A 21064-nucleotide genomic window follows, 5' to 3' on the forward strand; every position below is an offset into this window, starting at 1 on the left:
CTAGCTTTATCATGTGCATACTAGTCATAGTGGAAAGCATTGCAACTGCAAACCATGCATAGAAAATCTTTATGCTGGCGTGGCGTAAGAGCAAATATCGTTAGGCCATTGACATAAAAATTAACTTTAGCCTTTCTGGCATGGTGTAACAAATTCATGTGTGAAAAAGTATGCATAAAACGATTGCAAGTGCAGTGAAATCCTCTTTTGCCAGTTGTAACTTGACAGTGGCACAAATAGCCTAATCAAGGCGAAGTTAATTGCTTTTCAATTGGCTCCATTCATTTAAATAATGAAATAAGAACTAGTTGCAGTGAAAAACAATTAGACTACTACTGACTTAATACTTATTATTACGACTTAATACTGGCGCGCCGGTCTGTATTTTGTGGCAGCTGCACACTTGAGATAAATTCCAAGCAAACTTTCTGCACGCATGCACATAATAAATAGCTGCCAAGTTAAACTTAATTTAATTAAATTTAATCTAAACTTATCCTCTAATCGGTGATTTGTTCAATTGTTATATAATTGTAAAATACAACTGTAACGTTTGTAGTACGTAGTAAAGCAAACGCCTCAATGCTTACTTCGCATAAAACACCAAGTAAGGACATAATCATAGCAGGGAAAAAGTTCCAAGCACAACGTTGAAAAATAATTAGAATAATCTAAGCGTGACAAATGTGTACGAGTGGCTTCATCTAATTAGACATAATTGGCTAAATTTCCAATAGCAGTTTTAACTAAGCATGTGCTAAAATTTTCTCGTGACAAATTGCAGCATGATATTTTTGAGTAGCACCCTGCATGTAGTGTTATGTATGATTGTTGTACATCAGCCTGCTGTTTTCAAATAACACCCTACTGCTATAGGCTGTTTACTACTCAGTAGGTGAACTTTTGCTAGCTGCTGCACATCTGTACACTTGAGTTACCGGGTCTGCATAACCGAGATCTCGGCGAATCCTGCCATGAAATACAGACCTACTGGTGCGTGGTAAAACATGTACACTAATTTTTTCGGCGAAAATCTCCCTGCGAAAGTCCAAACTTTCCATACAGGCTGAACCCTCAAGATTTTTCAAAATTGTGCTGGGTGCAACCGAATGTTCATTTTAAAGAGCACACATAATTACCGTGGAGAAAGATTGCATGCACAATGATTTTGTGTTTAAGCTAGAGTTGACTGCAAAATGTATCAACATAGCTGCCTAGTACACCATTTTGCACTCGGTCGCTCCGATTTTGACCGTCCTGCACCTACGAGATCTCGCCAGAATGGGTCGTGCTTTCCAGTCTCGCGTATTTGATGTACACATACCGAATCCTGAAATCAAGCTAAGTTTCAAAGTTTGTCTAGTCTCAAATTTTATGAAAATCTGAGAACATAACTAGCCTGTACCCGATACTAAAACATTGATGAACTGTGGTCTTGAATAGAGTAGCGCAAAAGTAAAAAAAACAAAATATTCCACTCTTATCTACGCCTCTTCAAAACAACTCAAACAGATAAAAAGCGTTTATTGGATTGAGAAATCACCTGGGGTAAATTCCCTTCAAACAATTCCCATTTTAAACATCTTATAAAACGCTTTTCAAACAAAAACTAAGTCGCACTGAACGCAAAGACCAAACATATCAAATTTTTCATTACTTAAAATAAGAAAAAGTATAAGTGTTACCGAAATTTTATTTGAATTTATTAGCAACATATCAATTTTTCTTCAAATATTGCACAAAAAAAGATAATGCACTTGTCACAAAATAATCTGATTAAGAACTCGTTCAACTTATTTAAAAAATAGGTCAATTATTGCATAGACTGTCACAACGGTGCTATGAGCAGATACAACACACAGGCGGTTGAAAAATAGACAAAATAATCGAAGAATTTTGGACGCTAAGAAAACATGGACACAGTTATGTACGATAGAGAATATTCTTGTCAGTTTTATGCCACGGAATGAAATTCCCCATTCTGAAATATAACAATGATTAGTAACATACTGCGTTAAAATTATGTTTGTTGATAAACAATCAAGTATCACTTACATCACCCAAAGCCATGGGATTGTCGAATCCTTTGGAGGTCTCGGCATTGCTGGAAGGGCTCTTTGTTGAGGAAGTGAAGTTGGGCATTGTGAAGGATGGCATGCTCACGCTCGGCATACTCTTACCGGACGATCCCCTGAAGAAATAGACTCCTCCGGCAATAAGAACAATCACGACAAGCACGCCGATGACTATTCCAACGATGGCACCAGCAGATAAACCATTGCCAGTTACCGGTTCTTTGGAAGGGTTTACCGTGACCGGTAGTCCGGAAGGACCAATAATGGTTCCTAAAATAAAGTCGGTTTAATTAAGCCAAACATAGTGAACGTTCTAGCACTTGTAACATTGCTGCATTCGGAAATGCATTGCCGTCTTTATATGGGTTATTTGAGTTCATGAAAGACTGAGACTAGTCAGTTATTCACGTCGCAAAAGTGCGTTCTATTATGAGTCTACAGGCTTTAGCTGTTATAACCACATCATGTTATTTTCTAAGAGTTTCCACTCATAAGTTACATTTCAAACAGGTATATGATACTACGTTTCGTAAAAAACAAGCTATTTGTTGATATGCCTATACCTTCAGGGTAATAACAACCACTGATGTTGTATTGGACGCTGACAAAACTTGCATCGAAGCAGCAACCACGCCGAGAAACACATTGGTATTCGTCGATTCCTTCATATCCGCAATCGTATCTGTTGACATTGGCGACACTGCATTTGGTGTTTCCTGGTAAAATAACCGAATTATGAAAAGCCGGTACATCTATCACATCATTTGTATGTCAAGCAGTTTGTTCTTGGTTATTTCATGAGAGTGAGAATTTACAAAATCTATAAAATTCTTGCAATGTTAGCTTAGTAATGACATTCCTACTTCACTCACCTTGAGTAGTTCTGCAAACGTAACCTCGGTCTTCGTAGCAACTAACATCGTTCCAGGTTCCATCCCATGGATACATTTCAACGCACTCCTCTCCATCCTGGCCGTTTGGTTCGTTATTTCCCCAGTTGAAGAAATCAGCCGCTGTGCCATCTTTCCACTGCCAGCCGTCTATTGAAATAAGTAAGACAATGTAACCTGAAGTAATTGATGTTATGAACATAGGTTCTTTAATACCAAATAGACGCTGCAACTTATAACGTTCAACACTAGTATCAACTGTTGGTTATTGTATTTTTCTGAAAAGCTTTTTCAAGTAAAGATGAAAATACATAAAAAAAATTGTTTCCTAAGAATCTTTGTAAACTCGTAAATTCGTTCCTCAAAAAATACAAACTGATATTGAGAGAAACAAAACTATATGAAACGCATTTTACCAAATCCATTGCTAGACATCCCAATGAATAGATTGTGAGATGTGGTGGAGCCAATGGTACCAATCACAGCTTGCACTTCTTCAATGTTGTGGAAACTCGCAAGGGCGGCTCCCCTTTCTTCACACTGGATGGCAGACTCGAACCAAGAACGCGATGTGGCATCAGTCGTTCCAAACTATGAAAGTATTAGGCCTAATAGTTTTCTAAAATCTTGCTTTATTTGATATCTATATTTAAAAGCTTTGATTTTTAAAACAGAAAATTACATTGATGAGATAGCAGTAGTCGCCGTACGCAAAGAACCCAGGATCACAGGTACCGGTACCAGGCACAGGAGTCGTTGGAATTGTACCAAGTGTTTGCTTGCAGACAAAGGGCAAAGATGTAGCGCAAGATGCTCCGGTGCCTGTGGTAGGGACTGCAGACCAACTCCCATCCCTGGATAGAGAAAATAAGAAAAAAAATGTTTTTAGCCTACTTTGACAAAACCAGGCTTTAACGTGAGAGTGCTGGGAAGTGTTGGGTTAACTGTTGGGACTCATACGTAAGTTAGAACAAATACAAGAGACAAGTGGAAGATAAACTTTTTATTAATCAAAGGGTTCGGTCGGTATACTCGGACCTTACCGGTTCATCAACACGCAACCGCTGCCGAAGTCTGTGGCGTCAGTGCTCGGTTCATTCAAGGCCCAGTTTGTGTATGAGGTAGGCCACCCATCTGCCCATGTAAACTGTACACTTGTGGCGCCGTTAGCTGAGGTCTGCAGTTTCAAATGCATTGGTAACTAAAACCCAGTGCTACATTGCTAAGCACTTTTAAAAGAAGTAATTCTCGAAATTTACCACGACGACAAAGCTCATTCCGAGCCACATGCTGTCTCCGGATGTGATGTCACGCCAGAACCAGCTTTTAATGAGGTCATTGTCGTAAATCTCGGTGACGCTCACCAAATCGGTTTTGGAGCCTGTGGAAGTATAATCCAGCCAGTATAGAACTAAAAATATCTTATAACAATAAAAGCAGATTTGCTACTTCCTGTTATTACTCATTTGTTACTGACTAAAGCATCTCAACAGGCGTTCAAGCTTAAGAATTATAACAAGAATTAAACCTTCAGCTTGACAGGCTTTCCTTGCATCGTCCCAACTCATGGCTACATCCATCAGTTTGTAGCACGCTTCTTCGTGTGTTGACGACAAGTATCCATTTTTGCATCCTATAGGACTCTGGGTGTTAGGAGGGGCCGGGTTCGAAGTCGATTTTCTCACGGAACAAACGAACTGGTTGTAACCGTAACAGTCGGCGTCGGCCCAGTAACCATCATTGCTAGGTGATACCACCGCGCATCCTTCCTGCGCAGAAAATATAGTTCAACATGACAACAGTTAAGAGAAAATTTAAATGGTTAATAATAAATCGTTGCTTTGATATGTACGGCTTCTATGAATTACTCACGTAAGATCCATCAGGTTCGCCAGGAGCCCAGTTGGTATAGGCGACTTCTGATTGGTCAATCCACACGAACTGACCGCTACCTGTAAAACGGTCACTCAGACCAATCCAAAACGTGGATCCTTTCTCGTAGAGATAGTTGTTGAGAAAAGACTGTAACAGATGAACAGACGTTGAATGCAAAACGCAAATTTAGTTAAGTTCTTGCGCGTGTACAACTCAGTTTGCTGTAAATTTCTTGTAGTTAATGTAAAATCTATATCCCATAATAACAAACGACTGATGTTCTAACCTGCTCGTATTCGTTGCCAATGACAACGAGTTCAGCGGAGTTGTTCTTGCACCATTCCCGCGCTGTTTCCCATGTGTATGTCTTTTCACCTCCAGTGACGTAGCAGTTGTTTCCATACGGTGAAAAACCTATATGGCAGTTACTTCATATATAACAACTCATAAGCAATCTCTGACGTTTTACATTGCATGATGACGTGTCCACAAGCAGAAAATCGTCACCTGTTGGGCAGTTTCCAGTAGCCTGGGGGGTTGGATCAACTTGACCTCCAGTGGAGCCAATAATCTTTTCACAAACATACCCGAACGTTCTACCGCAATTGTCGTCATTCCATAATCCGCCGTCCGGTGATATGGTGACGCAACCTGTGATGAAGACGATGACGTAGAGTTTCAGAGTTTTACCCTCCAACTTGGACGCATAGATTAAGCACACCGACAGAGCTTTATTGTCAAAAAGCAAGTTGTGCAACAATCTACCTTCGCTGTCGTAGTAGTTGTTTGGTTCTCCTGGCGACCAATTTGTGTAAACATATGGGGAACCATCTGCCCAGTAGAAAGCGCTTCCGCCAGAGTTCTGTTATGAATGCAATGAAAAAAGTTGATTTTAAGTTTAAACAGTAACAAAGAATCAGGTCTTTCTAAGCAAACACGTGAATCATACCATAAATATATAACCAACGTCACAATGATACATTCGTAAGCCATTACCCTCAGTCCAATCCAAAGAGCTTGCGCAGTCGTCTGATAACCTCTCGACAGGATGAAGCTATTCTCGTCAGCGCTCTGTATCGCCACCAAATGTCCACCTTTCGTAATACAGTCGTTCTCAGCATACTGCCAGCCGTGATTTATGTTGTCGATGAACATGTAACATTTGTCGTCGCCGGTATCTGGTACTTGGTAGCGAATCTGCATTTTAAAACAAAAAGTTTTATAATCTGCTGACCGTAGCAAAGGCAACGGTTGATTTTACCCTTTTTAATTAAAATGACTTAGAAACGTTTATCTAAAAGCACTTAATTTAAAAAAAATTCACATTACTCGAGGTTCTACACTTGACTAGCACCCAGTTATTTACCCAAGTTCCGTCTGGGCTGGTGCCACACGCTGCGATATCTTCATTACCGGCAGGTGGCGGCAAAGTAGGAGGAGAAGAAGGTTTTTTGTCTTTACGGATTTTACAAATATAATTACGGGTCGCGTCACAATTCAAATCATTCCAGCTGAAAGTAGAAGTGAAAAATAACCTTTTACGTTTACTAAAGTCAACAAAAGCTATAAATATGAGGGAGCGACAATTCATAGATAAACGATTCTTTATGAACGTCCTCACCCCGAATATTGGTCGTATAATTGACTCTCAACGCAATTCTCGAGGCCTTGGTGGTTATTGGGCTCTCCACTGTTCCAGTACGTGAAATCGACAGGCGAACCTTTAAGCACATAAATAAAGCACACATTTCACAAACAGAAATATCCCGAGGCAAATCGTGGTCTTTTCAGTGTAATAAATACCGATAAAACCTTAAATGATTTAGAAACTTGTTGAATGAATAATCATCTCACAGAGCGTTTAGGCTATTATACACAAATCTAATGGTTCCAGATCGATTAAATCCAGGAAAACTTCAGCCCAAGACCAATCACCAAAGACAACTAAACCCAAGACAACCCAACCAACTTCTGTGTCCTTGGTTTAACCGTACGTTGGTTGAATTGATCGACCAGTACATCTAATAAGCATAACTAACCATCTGTCCACTGGTAACCTTGGCTTAGTTCAACGTTGTTCAAACCAAGCCAAAAGTAAACGTAAGAATAGACCGGTTTTTGCATCACAAAGTCAGAGATGATTATCATGTCGTCTTCACTGTGAATGGAAACAAGATCAGCTCCTTGAGCTTGGCAGAAGTCCACGGCATCCGGCCAGGACAGACGTTTCTCGCGATCGTCGTCCAAATATTCGTGAATCTTACGTCACCAAGCGAATTAGATTTGTGTAAAACCGTAAATTAAATAAATCAACTACACGATAACTGGCTTTTACTGTAAGTGTAGTAAATGACGTACCTGGTAGCAATAACCACTCCTGGTGTCCCCAACCCAACCATTTGACGTATCGCAAGTTCCCGAAGTGCTAGGTGTGGTATCAACCGGTTGTGTAAAACCGTTCCTGTCTTTTTCGCAAACGTAATAACGATTCTGGCCGCAGATGTCGATTTGCCAAAAACCTGGAGATGGCAATTGTTAGAATCTAGTTGTTTAATGATTCAGGCAAACAAGACGAACAGGAACCAGTTAACTTCACTAAATGATTATGGCATTTACAGCGGCAACGTTCAAGATTGTGTCACTTTTATGTTGAGAGATTTATCGCAGGTACAATCATGATTTTTGTAACAGCAATGACTAGTCGTACATTATACTATAGTGTTCATTAAAAACTATCCAATTAAAGAGCTAAGAAGAAAAATTTACTTCCAAAACAGACATACAAAAGCAAACCTTGAACTATATGATGACCGGTTAACTGTTTCATTCACCTGTTTGATCGTCCATGAAAGTGCACCCGTATTCGTATCCGGTATCACAGTTGATCCACTGGCCCTTATAGACTGGAGTGATGCTGCACCAGGGCGTGTCCTCCAACCTGGCTGGATGATCAAAAGTGATGCAACCGTAGTAAGTGTTGCCCTTGTACGTCCACGGGATGGCGCACGAGAATCGAACATCTGCAAAATGATTTCTTTTAAACCTTCTGGTCTTTAATATCGCGACTGGCGTATTAAATGATATCGCTGCATCAAATCAGTACCTGGTTCATCGATATCCCAGTGGGTGTAGGTGACCGACTCTCCACTTTCCCATTCGTATATCAATTGTCCGTCTTCCAAAGTTTTCGCTGAAAGTCCGATCCACGCCGTGTATCCCAGATTTGGTGGCAAGGAATTTGTTATCTAGATTTCGAATAAACAGCAAATACATCGTAACAATCGAACACTGCTTGCATTAACGTAACCTGCCTCTACAGAAAGCGATTGCTGCACTATACAAATATCACGAGAAACTGCATTGTAACGCAATAAAAATAGGAAATGAGTTTGTACCAGAGAGTGGATAAAAGCCTGTTCATAGTCATCATGGACACTGACGAGTTTAGCATTCTTTTCCTCACAGTGTCGATTTGCGTAAATAAACATGTACTCGTCGTCACTGGTCTGGTAACATGACGATCCTAAAAGTAATTATTGTTACGTGATAATCGGTGTCATTGTTTTTAAATATGCAACCTTATTATACCATAAGCTCTCCATCCTGCCTCGCAACCTTCGTCAACAGGCACATCTTCGGGGTCAAGCGGGGGCAAGTATTGCTTTTCTTTCTTGCAGATGAACGAAATCTCGCTCTCGCATTTCTTGTCGTTCCAGAACCCAAACAAACGGTAAATTTCCACGCAACGTTCGCCCTACGACAAATATCGTAAAAAAGTCATTCACTCAAAATGAGGCCTAAAACATTGCACCAACAGGCACAAAGCCAGCGAGTTTTAGCGAGTTCTATTTCCCCAGGAATAAAAATTGTTTCAATGCGAAAATACTGTGGCTTCGCTTGGTGGAGCAAGGAAGGTTAGGTTATTCCCCAAACGCCCCCGAAAACTTACTTCCCCCGTGTTCTTACCCCTCCGTTAGGTTCCCCGACATTCCACTTTGTCATGTCAACAACAGTATCGTCCGCCCACTGGTAGTAATTCTGCGTCCTCAGATCGTTCATCCCAATCCACACATCTCGACCCCGATCTGAACCAGAATTGTTTCACTGACGTACGATGTACTTCATACTGTATGATGACGTAAGAATGCAAACCTCCTTGAGTGATGATGTACTCGTGGAAGTCGTTCTCCCCGGAGCTGTGGATCGAGCTGAGATCGGCTCCCATGCTGATGCAGTCGGCTCTCGCGTCATGCCAGTTCTTGAAGACGTTCTTCGGAGAGAGGTAGTAGCAATGATCTTTCCATGGCGTCCAGCCATCGTCGCATCGGTAAACTGCGGCAAAATAAATCAAAATCTATGACGCAGTAAATCCCAAATTTTGACACAATTTAGATGGTGACGTAAAAATCCTCACCACTTCCGTCAAACGTGAGCGAGAGGTGAGATTCGTCGTAACTGAAATTAAAAGAATGAAAAAGTTTGAAAACCGGGAAAGCAGGAAGTGTTCGAGCTCTCAAGCGGAGTCTCATTAACTCACTCGAGTGAGGTGATTCCGTTCTTGTAACTTCCCCGATATTCAGTCTGGCCTGATGTTTTTACAACAGTAACTGTCCCACCGTGGTTATTTGTGACGCGCCCCGCGTGGACAGCGGCTGGACAGATCGCTGAATGCTAAACGACATCTAACTGATGTAAACCGTGCGTGATATGAGCAAGATATGAGCAGTATCATGTTTCATATTCATATGACGTTTGCAATAACCTACGTACCTCTGTGTAGACATCGGTGCCATAGACAAGGCCCTGGCTTGTGTCTTCAACGCAGCCGGATGGACAATCGATCAAAATCGAGCTGCTGCCATCTGCCGGACTGAAATCAGACCCGATATCTATTCGGCAAAATTTAATATATAAACAATGTCATGATTCACGCGTAATACTATGATTTATGATGTCATTTAAGCGCAGTTAGAATTATGACGAAATCGTTTCTGCGTAACTGCTCCGTATTTACCTGCACATGTTATTCTGCCGTCAACGTAACAACCGAGGACTTCAAACTGCATCACGATACCTCCGACCCATTGTTTGGGCTGGACCCGCACGTATTTGGTCGAGATCGGTTCCCGCAAAATGTCAGTGTATTCGCTTTCAACTCCGTCCAGTCCGTAGAAGAGCTGAAACATTAAAATCGTTAAAAGTCTGAGATGACGTTGTTAGGTGTTTGGGGTAAGTTCAAGTTAATGCTTCTGTCAAGTAAATGGAAAATATTTATCAAAGAATTAATCCAGAAATTCAATAATATTATTGCATTGCTTAGGCAAATTACTTGGCAGAACGAAATGTTAAAATATGGTAAGAATTCGGGCGAAATAAAGTTCGAAATATTACAGGAAAATTTGTTCTTTGTGGTTTCTTAACATTTATAGAAATGAAAACATTTGCTGTTTTTTAAAGAAAGTTTTTTCTTTCCAACAAAACCCTAGTGACTCAAAATTAAGTCGTTGCCTTCATTTGAGATGTAAATTAAAAATCAGTTAACTCACGTGGTCTTGGCCAATTTGATTTTTGTAAGTTTTAAAGTTGATCCCGTCGTCACTGAACCACAACGCGTACCTGCTGACGTAGGTGGAGGTGCTCCCATACAAAGTAATGCCAGACACCTTTGAATGAAAAACGCATTTTGATGCCACGAAAAACTTACTGAACAACTTTTTGAGGAAAAAATTGCCACAAAACACTGATTATGACGAACTAGTTTTCATTGCGACACCCACCTTGTAAAAATCCTCAAACTGGACCTGCACGTATTGCTGGTCGTTGGTTTGAGCCGGAGACCAACCGGTTGGTGTGTAGCCTGCGGGGCGAAACGCAAAAATTTGAATTTTGATTATCAAACGGACTAAGTAGAAGTTCTAGTCCAAAAAAACTGGAAAGTACGACCCAAAATATATTTATCTCAAAGTTTCTTATCAATAAATTGCAAATGGGTAAAACAACATGGCTTGGTACAACCGATATATAAAACATTTACTTGGGCATATAGAGATAGGACAAATCTCTTGTTCAACCTTAATGTCAGTCGTGTAGCACCAAGGACCGCCTTTAGGACTGTTGCCTCCCGTATCGGGAGTACGACAGTAATTATTTCGAAGATCCGCGTCAGGATTGGTCTCGGAAGTTCTGTAGAGTTTGAGTAGATTATATTTTCAATAGTTTATCAGCACTTACAAAACATTTCTTTCACAGCAGTGTAGTACTGGAAAGAGAAAATATTGTTGCATATATGGTAAACCACCATACAAGGCTAAATGGTTGGCTTTTAAGTACACTGTCTACACACACACTGCACACACACAATGCTGTGTCTGTAATAGGTACGTTAGTTTAATAAGTTTTAAACAACCTACACTTGGTGGGAATGAGGAGATTGGGAGTCCCATCTCTGGCAAGTTATCCCGCTGACAGTCTTCGCAACCCAGCCCCGGTAGTTGGATCCATCGTCAGATGTCGAACTTAAACAATCAGCTGAAAGTTGACGTGGAAAATACCAGTCAAAATGCTTCAAAGCTTGACACAAAATATTTTTAAATCTTTCATACAAAGAAAACTGGAAACTTTTATTTAAATAGAAACCAAATCATTAAAAGTAAAACGCCGAAACCATTTGCTAATGTTTTAAAGTCAGTTATTTGACAAACTTTTGTCAACTGGAGCTCTAGCTTGGACGGGGTTCTTGCCGTTTGCAGAGGAGGAAGCAGTGATCATGCTGTCCTTGATGTACCCGGAGTCCATTCCGAGTTTGTTCAAGCAGGCTGGGTTTGACGACATAAAGAAAAAAATTCTTAGAAAAAACACTTTAGTTGCTTAAACTTTGTTAATTACGAGGGTTGCGCTTGTTGAGTTTAGAAATGTTACAAGATCATTTATATGCAGGACTGCAAACATGAAAAGCTAGCATAAATATACCAGGGCTCTGTCAGAAACCAGGTTAAATACAATTAAAGCTCGTAACTGTTTCCACTCACATGCTTTACATCCAATGTATTCAATCCTGAGAGCGGCTCTGTCCTTCCATTCAACCGGATAGCACCTTAGATGGCGGGCTATGATTGGTCGAGGGAAAAGATTGGTCACCTGAGTGTCTTGGTCACTGTTACCGTCAAAAATCTACAAAAATCACTTATTACGATCAGTTTGAATACATAATGGTTTGTACTAGAAAAGAGTAAAATTTGAAAATAATCTTTAAGCGAAAGACGTCCACAGAAGACGCAACTTCTCTGCTTACAATGGGATTTCCTGCGTCATCCGAGAGCATTTCCCAGTCAATGACTTGCGATCCAGTATGGCGCTGATCTTGGCTGTATCCGATCTTGTATTTCTTGGTCCACTGCCTTTCTGAGTATTGGATGATACCATTCCGACCCTGAGTTAGTTACGCAAAGTTTAAGCACAACACACAAACTAGTACAAGTTATCAAACGATACACTGCAGAATGCTCAAGCCCTGTATTACTGTAATGCCGACTAATACGTCATGGAAGAATAAGTAGCACAAACCTTGATATCTTACACATTGAACAAAGTAGATTTATATGTTACGTTGGTTGATTTGCAACTAATAGGTTTAAAAGAAAAACGAAGTGGCCCTAAATCAGTATTTCATCACCTGCGTAATTATTCCTTTGATTTCCATGTAACGTGGCAGATCCACCTGAAGCCACGGTGCAGAATCGGAGCCTGTTGGCTCCCAAGCGCCATGACCAGTTCCAACTTTGATTTGATCCTAGGCGTGTAAAAACGTTGAAATACACAACATAAGAAGATACATAAAACAAGTTGAAAACAAAAAAGAAACAGAAAACTTTATGGTAATTTTGACAATTACATTGATTATAATGACGTCAGCAGGGGTGTTAAGACGCCCTCTGGCGGCGTTAAAATTTTCGTCTGCTTCAGTTGAGGCACTTAATACGCTGTCATCTAAGACGCCACCTTTTTCAACTCCAATATGCCTGAAATTCATACATTAGACTTAACCTGTGTTGCTTTTTTTATACCTACTGCCTAATTTTACTGTGGGTTATTTGAGAAAAAGTTTTACGCCGTTAAACATGTTTCAGTGATGGCAAAAGCGCTCAAATACAGGATAACTTAATTTTCTCCAAAACGTTCGGCAACTTTTCTCACTTAAAGCAGCAAGCCTCGTTGCTCTTGCAGTCATCATCTGCCACATCAACCCCGATAATCGAGCTGGTGGTCCCCTGCTTTTCGCAGATGAAATGCCGGTAATCTTCACAGCTTTGATCGTTCCAGCGACCAGATGAAACATATAGTTCAACGCAATTTTCGGTGTCGGCGTTGTTCGGTTCGCCTGAAGCAAAATCGCCTCAAAAGTTGTCAATCATTTTTCGGGCGTTGAAAAATATAGCAACAACTTTCACGACGAGTAAGTTACATTTTTTCTATGCAAGCTACACGCGCATGCATATCAAGGAATGATGAAGGAACTGGGGTAGTAAAATACATCGGCACAAAACTCATCAAATCATGAAATGAGAGATCTAAATAAGCCTACATTGGACTCCTCGTACCGTCATTCCAATTCAGATAATTGAACGGGCTGCCGTCTGACCATTCCCAGCCATTAGCCACCAGTCCCGCCAGGTCGTTCCAGTCGTTCCAGTCGCTTCCACCGATCCACATCTCGCTCACTGTCGGAAGTAGCGTTGTAGCAGCTGGAAGAAGAAATTTCAACTTGAAAGTGTAGGTAGGTGAATCCAAGCTTAATTCTGTCTTTGACTTATTATTAATCAATTCTTAATTTATTAAATCTTTTGTGTCATTACAGCTGTAAAGTTTCGAGTCATTAAGGGTTATTTACATTTAAATAGATAATTTGCCGGGACTGATGAAAGCGCTTTGAATTATTGCAAATTTCGAAAAAGCAAAACCCTGTCACCAACGTTTCACTATTTACTGTACATTGTATATTAATGATGTCAGTGACAGAATATGACTGGTCTTATCCCAAAAAAACTCACCAAATAGAAAGGCTTGCTCTTCGGGGGTGTTGATCGAAGCCAAATCCCCACCGATGCTTTGGCAGGTGTGTCTGGCGTCATTCCATGACCTCAGTTGAACCGCGTTTAACTGGACGCATAAAAGTTTATTGATGCGCAATCAAAGCTAGGACGTATAGATTATGCTTGTTGTAATGAGTTAGAATCAGACATCAAAATGTTTGTCTCTATCAATAACCGACTTACAAAGTAGCATTGGGTAGAAGCGGGGTTGGATATCCATGTGCTGTCTCCGCACTTTTCGGCGTCCGCCGGATCTTTGGTGAAATTAAAATAAAATAACCATTATTTTTTAATAGATGGGAAAAGAATAAAAGGAATGGGCTTTTAACCACAAATGACGTCACTTACTTCCCGGGGTCGGAGAAATTGTCGTCCCTGCTGTTTTTACTAAAAAAAACACAGATTGTTTTGGTTAAAAAAACTTACAACTTACCGTATTTTTAATTAAAATGCTATTTACAGAAAAATCTATGTGGTAGACTATATTGACGCGAAGGACTATGATTGGAACTTGTTGTGAAAGTTTGCAGATCATGAATAAAAATACTTCGCCTAGGTATGTGTTTAGACAAACGGTAACCCACTTTACTAAAAAAAAACGCGTTGCAAATTTAATTAATTATTGACAACCAAACACAAAGATGCTTCCCGACTAATAGCTACAGCCACCATTTCAATAAATGAATATATCCGTCGTGTGGGCGAAACATGACAAGATTTCACAAACATTTAGAGACAACTCCAAATGTCAGTCCGCAAGCAGATCGTGCCTCGCGCGGTTGGTAGCGAATAATGATGCCATTGTTTTTCTTTTGACACAGCCACTGCGCGCTGCGCGATATAAATTTTAAAATAAAAGGAAAAAAATCACTTACTTTCAGTCTTTTTGCAAATGAAGTACTTGGCCATGTTACAATTTTCGTCAATCCAAGTTCCACTTTCTCTCAAGTAAACGCACTGGTTTGTTTTCGGAGCCGAACTCGCCCAGTTCTGGAAAGAAACCTGCTGGTTGTCCACCCACCTGTAGCTGTTGCTACTCTTAGTGAGACCGATCCAACTTTCAGATTGAATTAAACCTGGAAGACAGATCAAACATATCAATACAGCGTAGTTTTAACAAGAGGCGTTCAAATTTTGCAACCTTTAGCTTGATTTCAACGTGCATGTGCAAATGAAGCAAAGTTCAAAGCGACGATATAGGATCACATAAGATCGTATAGGATCATGTTGGGTCATTTAGGGTCATATTATAAGATCTCCTAGAAGCACACAGGACCCTACTGGATCATATAGATAAAAGTAAGTCTCAACATTTCAAGAAAGAAATCTGTAAACAGCAAAGCATCGAAAACGTTAATTACCGACTAAAAAGCTCTCTTCTGCCGCATTTAAAATACTGGCGAGGTTTCCGCCATTCTTCGTGCAATAGCTCGACGCGGTTGACTGGGTTTCTTCTGATGGGCCAATGAGGTAACAGTAACCATTAAAGTGACGCCAACCGTCGTCGCATTTTCCTTCGACTTTAAAACGCAAAACAAAACAAAATTTGGAATGTAAAAACACGAACACATATTAGAGACAAAAAAGGCAACTTTTCAACTGTTGTTTCTCTCGATGCTGCCACCAAAGTGAAATTTGGTGCCCCTTTATGTCCTTGTTGCGGGGAGTTGGAAAACGCCATACACCGTTACAACGCAACGGTTTACCTGAAATAACTGGCGCACTAGGGATGGTGGCTCCGACTGGTAGTTGGCAAATGAACGGTCTCTCGTGAAAACAACTCGACGTTTCCCAGTTGTTGGTGGTTTTGCCCGTGTAAAGATTAAGACAATCTTCCCGGCCTGTTGTATAGGAGGTAACGTATTTTAACGAGTTTGTGTGAAAGTATTTGGGATCAACATAATATTGCAACGTTGTGGTTTTTTAAATGATTTTTGAAAACTACGACCTACAAGGGCTCTACTCATTTGCCATCAAATTTACAATGAAAATTTAAAATATTTTTATCAATCTTCTCTGTATTGTAAGACTGGAATACAGCAGCATAACTCAAGGATAAAAAGGCAGCATAACTCACCGGAAACAGTGTTAGGCATCCCTGCGTCCCAGTAAAACTGACTGATCGGTGTGGAATCGGCCCATGCGAAAGTTTCATCTCTTGCAAAGTCAGAGCCGCCAAGCCAAATCTCTTGGTAACCTGCTCCCTTGTATTGCACAAGCGCGCTTCCGATGTAAGTCTGCTCTTCTTCACTGCGTTACAAAGATTATAGTGACGCCACAAAGCGTTTTTGATATCAAAATGAGGGGCTGCAGCTAGTTTATACCTTTCGATTTTCAACAACGTTGCTCCGGCAAGTTTGCACGTTTCCATGGCAGCAGGCCAGGTTTGGAGGCGGTTTTCGTTGATGACAAGTTCGTAGCATTTCTGACCAAGCAACACCCAGCCAGGTGGGCAGCGATCTATGCAAAATAAGTCAAAAGTCAATAAAAATTCTACTAACCCAAAATAAATTAATAGCTAAATAACTCAATAGTTAGTCGATAACCAGAGAGAAAAATATCTCAGCTCACAGTTCACAACTCACTGCTTAGGCCTCGCTCGCAAATATACTTCAACTCCCGGCTGCATTTTCCCGTGCTCCACTGGTAGCTTAGACCGTTAGCAAAAGTCGCGCAAGTGCTCCCAGTATAAGGCAAACTTCAAAACAAACAAGGTCAAGTAAATGTGCGAAGTTGGAATTTGTTTCAACACTTTTTCTTTACTTATGGCAAAAAGCATAGCTAATTTCGTCCTTCAGTGTAGTACTAAAGAGTTACAGGTGCTTGATCAACACATTCGACTACTATAAACAACAGCTTGACGTCATAATTTCGTCATTCTTACTCTGTAGGTGGTTGACTTGGGGCCCAGTTATCATATGAAGTGCTTGTCACGCCGGGATTGGCCCACTGCAAGGTTCCTGGGGTGTTCTACAGGGATAAAATTTCAATAAATACTTGGTGATATATTATTGATATCAGCACCTGATGATGCATTTTGTAACTGATTGACATTGATTGACATTGATTGACATTGATTGAAATTGATTGACATTGATTGACATTGATTGACATTGATTGACATTGATTGAAATTGATTGAAATTGATTGAAATTGATTGACATTGATTGACATTGATTGACATTGATTGACATTGATTGACATTGATTGACATTGATTGACATTGATTGACATTGATTGACATTGATTGACATTGATTGACATTGATTGACATTGATTGACATTGATTGACATTGATTGACATTGATTGATATTGATTGAAATGGATAGACATTGATTTTACATTAATAACATATGGACTGTAAAATACTGGTTATTTTATTGTAAAAAGTCCAACCAGTCTTAAACTTGAAGCAAGCTGACAAAGCTGTAGCAGCCACGCCAATTACCGTATCAGAGTATCCAAGCCAGAAGTCAAAATTCGCGTAGGGAGTCATGAGCGTTTCAACAAAAGCCTCTTGATCTGCAGAAGTGACTGACACCAGCACACTACCCTGTAACCTAATGACGTCATACATTACTTTAGAAAGTACATCAGTTAATTATATAACTGATTTTTCGAAAATCGTATTGCGAACTTTAGTTATTTATTTTACTTGCAATCCTTGTTGGCCTCCTGCCAATTTCTTTCAGAGTCAATGGCTTTGTAACATTTCTCGCCGTTTTGCGTCCACCCAACTGGACAACTTGCGACCGGGGTACCTGGAAAAATTACAAGAAACATCTTTAAAATTAGTCTAAGAGTTCGGTTCCAAAAGTTTTCACAAAACTCTCATCATCGTGTAGTTCGTCATGTGTTTGAACAATTCGCTGTTAATTAAGATTATTTAAGTGTGGCAAACAATTAGTCTCGAATATGTCTTAAATCATGACTAAACCTGGATTGGTTTGACGCGGCGGATATTAGGTTACATTGAACTAAACCTTACAAGTGAGTTTACGCGTCACATTTCTTTGTAAATCACATGAATTGTTTTAACAAGTAAACTAACGTTAACCACACAAGTTGTGCATTAGAAATCTCACTCACCAACGGGCTTTTTACAGACGAACGGGTTCACTTTATCGCACTGATTGTCGTTCCATCTGCCTTTATAGAGAGGCAGTTGTACCCAGACCTCAATGCAATCTTCTTTGCCCGAGTTGCTCGGTTCTTGAGGCTTCCAAAAGCTGAATTTTGAAAATTTTGGGAAATATATATCATATGGTACTTTCTAGCACCATTCACGTTTTATTTGAAGAAAAAACAATCATTTTTCCAGGAAAATTTACCTTGCAAGTAAAAACGTGCGAAAAGTATGCAGCATAAATTCAAACGAAAGTAGTAAAATTTTACTTACGATACGTAAGTGTCTTCGTATGTTGTACCATCGCTCCACTCAAATGTTCCCTCCTGTTTAATGTCGTTGAGACCAATCCACCAATGAGTATCAGGCCACTTGGAGAGGTAACTATTGTAAACCCAGTCCTAATAAAATCAACGTTCATATCTCAACAGTTACAAATGGAGCAAACGAGTTCTGGCAAACAACGCAGAATGACTTAAACTTCGCAAAGCATGGAACAACATATATCGAAATATTACTGGTTGTTTTCAAAAATTTATCCCCTCACGGTGTGGCACTTACCCTTTCCTGTGGCGTGGCATAGCTCGTCAGGTGACCGCCGAAACCTTGGCAGTAAGATTCTGCCTCGGTCCAAGTCATACCGATTTCGTGGTCGATGGCGTTATCGGAGAAATAGTAACAGAAGTCTTCATGAGGAACCCATAAGTTCGGACAATCCTGGCAACTTGCTGCAAATGAAGAAACAAAATAATTCCGACTTAAGTGGTACTTCCGCACGTGGGCGTTTTTCTTCTTTACTGTTCAACTGCCAGCTAAGTTTAATAGTAAATATTACGTCGGACTTTAAAAAGGCATTATGGATCAAAAATATGTCAAGTTTCCATGACTTTTAGAAAAACGTATATAGTAGTATCTTATACAGAGATCGTTGTTAGAGTCAAATTATTGTTTGCGTAGCATTTACGACAAAAATGTGGTAACCCTTACCTTTTAAAAACAAAAATCCAAATAAAAATATACAACGGGAAATCATATTTTTTGTTCGACGTTCCACGAATTCGAATAATTTCCTCTGCCTTTCGGCCAAGCAATTATATCGTATGCTTCAAAGTTTCCAGGTTATAGCTTCTGCACCAGGACAACCTTGTTTCTCTGACCTAACCTTACAATCTAGAAAAACATTACGTAAAGAAATAAAAAATTATAAAAAAATATCGGTTTCGAGTTAGAAACAACCCTCATCCCTTTGTTAAAATACTACGGAGCCTTATTCGAAAACGAACGTGCAATCGCGTTTTCCAGAATAACTCTACAACAATTAAGGGGTGTCGATGGGTGCCTGCCGATGCAGCGTAATAATTAATGAATACGCGTCGATCATTTCACATATTGCCACAATATTGTAAAAGTTAATAATTATTGTAATGACGTTTAATTGGCGCCTATGAACACCTTGTGTTGTGTGAGCAAAGGTATGTTTGCTTTACAACCACTGGATTTATGTAACGCACGTTTGCGCAAACACCTATCTTGTCAAATGCAATTTGAAATATGCGAAAAAGTTAATTATTTCACCTCATTAATCAATGCGCGGTGCCAGTCTTTCACGGCGCAGGTCTTAACAATTGTTTAGTCAGTGACGTCAAAAGAGTGACGATTTTAATGTCGATCGAGCGCTTTTTAATGGTGAGGCAACACGACTAGTAACACGTAAACTTATGAAACAGCACAAAATCGCTGAGTGATTAATCACTGCCCCGCCATTTTCGTTTTGTATTGTGACGTATAATCAGCTTGATATTGTTATGCAAGTAATTTACATGGCATGTTATTTTTGTCGTTTTTGTTCATGTGTCGCTGTAAATAAACGATAAAAGTGACAAAGTCATCACAATTAAATTAACTTACGCAAAGCTTCTGTATTTTAGTGATCCAATAGTTTCATGATCAGAAACATGATTGATGGTTGAATTTGAAACCAACTAAAAAATTTGGATGGTTATTAGTTACGCGTTCAGGGGAAAAACCTCAAACAGAAAGAAAACCCAACGCTGTTATACAATGACAGCGATGAATATTGATTGCATTATGTGTTAATCAACATTCTGTGCAATGATAGATAACAAATTTTGCAAGAAGGAAAAAGTTATTTTCAATTCAAACCAACAGATTAGAGAAAATCCGACGGCATGTGCATTTAACACACAACGGCTCTTTGCTGCCAGCGCGAGGTGATGTGAAAACCAAATCATTCAACTCTATCACAAAATTGCAATGTTATCGTATTACTGTATCTCAATGAACGCTTTGTACAAGTAAAGCGTGACCTAATAGCTGAGAGAATGAACTTTTTCGTAATTCTAAGTTCAAAAAGCGGCTAAAACAGCAAAAACATTTAAACGAGTAATAAGAAAATTTTGATTGTAACAAAAGTCGTTAAACTATGTTTTATTTCCAAGTTTGTACTCACTTTTTATTTAATTGTTTTATCAGAGGAAAAACTTGACAATACCATAGCTTTTGGTTTTTCAGCTTTCATCAATGCATTATATTCACGTTTATGGCATAGCAGATGTGAAAATATTTATCATTTTTGAAGTAGTTTTATTTTAGCTGGAGTTATGGTAAAGAAAATGTTTCCGTTTACATGTTTTCTGCAATGGTCTGACTCGTATAACAAATGTTGCGATGAAACCCATGTTGTGAATACTTTTACGCGGAGTCGTTGCACCGAATATAACAAAAAAGAAAGAAAAAAGAATTGGATGTCATTGGCGTTGGGGCGTTGGGGCGTTGGGGCGTTGGGGCGTTGGGGCGTTGGGGCGTTGGGGCGTTGGGGCGTTGGGGCGTTGGGGCGTTGGGGCGTTGGGGCGTTGGGGCGTTGGGGCGTTGGGGCGTTGGGGCGTTGGGGTGTTGGGGTTGATAGCAACTGGAGGGGAGGGGAGCAACGTTTAAAAGAAAATATACGCCGTGCGTGGTGGGTGCTGCAAAATAAAGTTTAAATAACA

General features: G+C 39.9%; 1 protein-coding gene across 1 annotated transcript; it reads right to left on the bottom strand.

Moving 5' to 3' along the window:
• Window positions 1-1508: 1508 nt before the first annotated feature.
• On the bottom strand, window positions 1509-19222 carry LOC143469200 (uncharacterized). The gene is made up of 55 exons (XM_076966808.1): window positions 19044-19222; window positions 18618-18784; window positions 18330-18457; window positions 18020-18159; window positions 17586-17691; window positions 17379-17490; window positions 16814-16899; window positions 16515-16627; window positions 16254-16389; window positions 16007-16179; window positions 15636-15770; window positions 15291-15449; window positions 14805-15005; window positions 14278-14316; window positions 14113-14183; window positions 13888-13996; window positions 13438-13581; window positions 13034-13217; window positions 12732-12858; window positions 12513-12629; window positions 12132-12269; window positions 11869-12010; window positions 11542-11655; window positions 11251-11368; window positions 10875-11023; window positions 10618-10697; window positions 10387-10503; window positions 9855-10017; window positions 9611-9729; window positions 9378-9511; window positions 9255-9295; window positions 8993-9172; window positions 8807-8925; window positions 8429-8594; window positions 8236-8363; window positions 7944-8085; window positions 7672-7860; window positions 7199-7359; window positions 6880-7099; window positions 6462-6561; window positions 6207-6351; window positions 5837-6037; window positions 5606-5702; window positions 5348-5491; window positions 5127-5254; window positions 4838-4987; window positions 4494-4734; window positions 4225-4346; window positions 4009-4142; window positions 3648-3819; window positions 3382-3556; window positions 2948-3115; window positions 2639-2791; window positions 2056-2345; window positions 1509-1981 (listed from the first exon to the last, which is right to left on the bottom strand). Exons 1-55 carry the CDS (start codon window positions 19087-19089, stop codon window positions 1955-1957), a joined length of 7560 nt encoding a protein of 2519 aa, XP_076822923.1. The 5' UTR covers window positions 19090-19222; the 3' UTR covers window positions 1509-1954.
• Window positions 19223-21064: the final 1842 nt, after the last annotated feature.

This window comes from Clavelina lepadiformis, chromosome 8 (assembly GCF_947623445.1).
Source record: "Clavelina lepadiformis chromosome 8, kaClaLepa1.1, whole genome shotgun sequence".
NCBI lineage: Eukaryota > Metazoa > Chordata > Ascidiacea > Aplousobranchia > Clavelinidae > Clavelina > Clavelina lepadiformis.

What these genes read in the sequence shown, in the direction of transcription:
- LOC143469200 (XM_076966808.1), bottom strand. Translation starts at nt 19,089, where the DNA reads ATGATTTCCCGTTGTATATTTTTATTTGGATTTTTGTTTTTAAAAG. An exon ending in CTTCTACCCAATGCTACTTT is followed by an intron (nt 13,997 to 14,112) that starts GTAAGTCGGTTA and finishes TTATGCGTCCAG; the next exon opens with TTAAACGCGGTTCAACTGAG. An exon ending in CGTTTGCAGAACTACTCAAG is followed by an intron (nt 2,792 to 2,947) that starts GTGAGTGAAGTA and finishes TTATTTTACCAG; the next exon opens with GAAACACCAAATGCAGTGTC.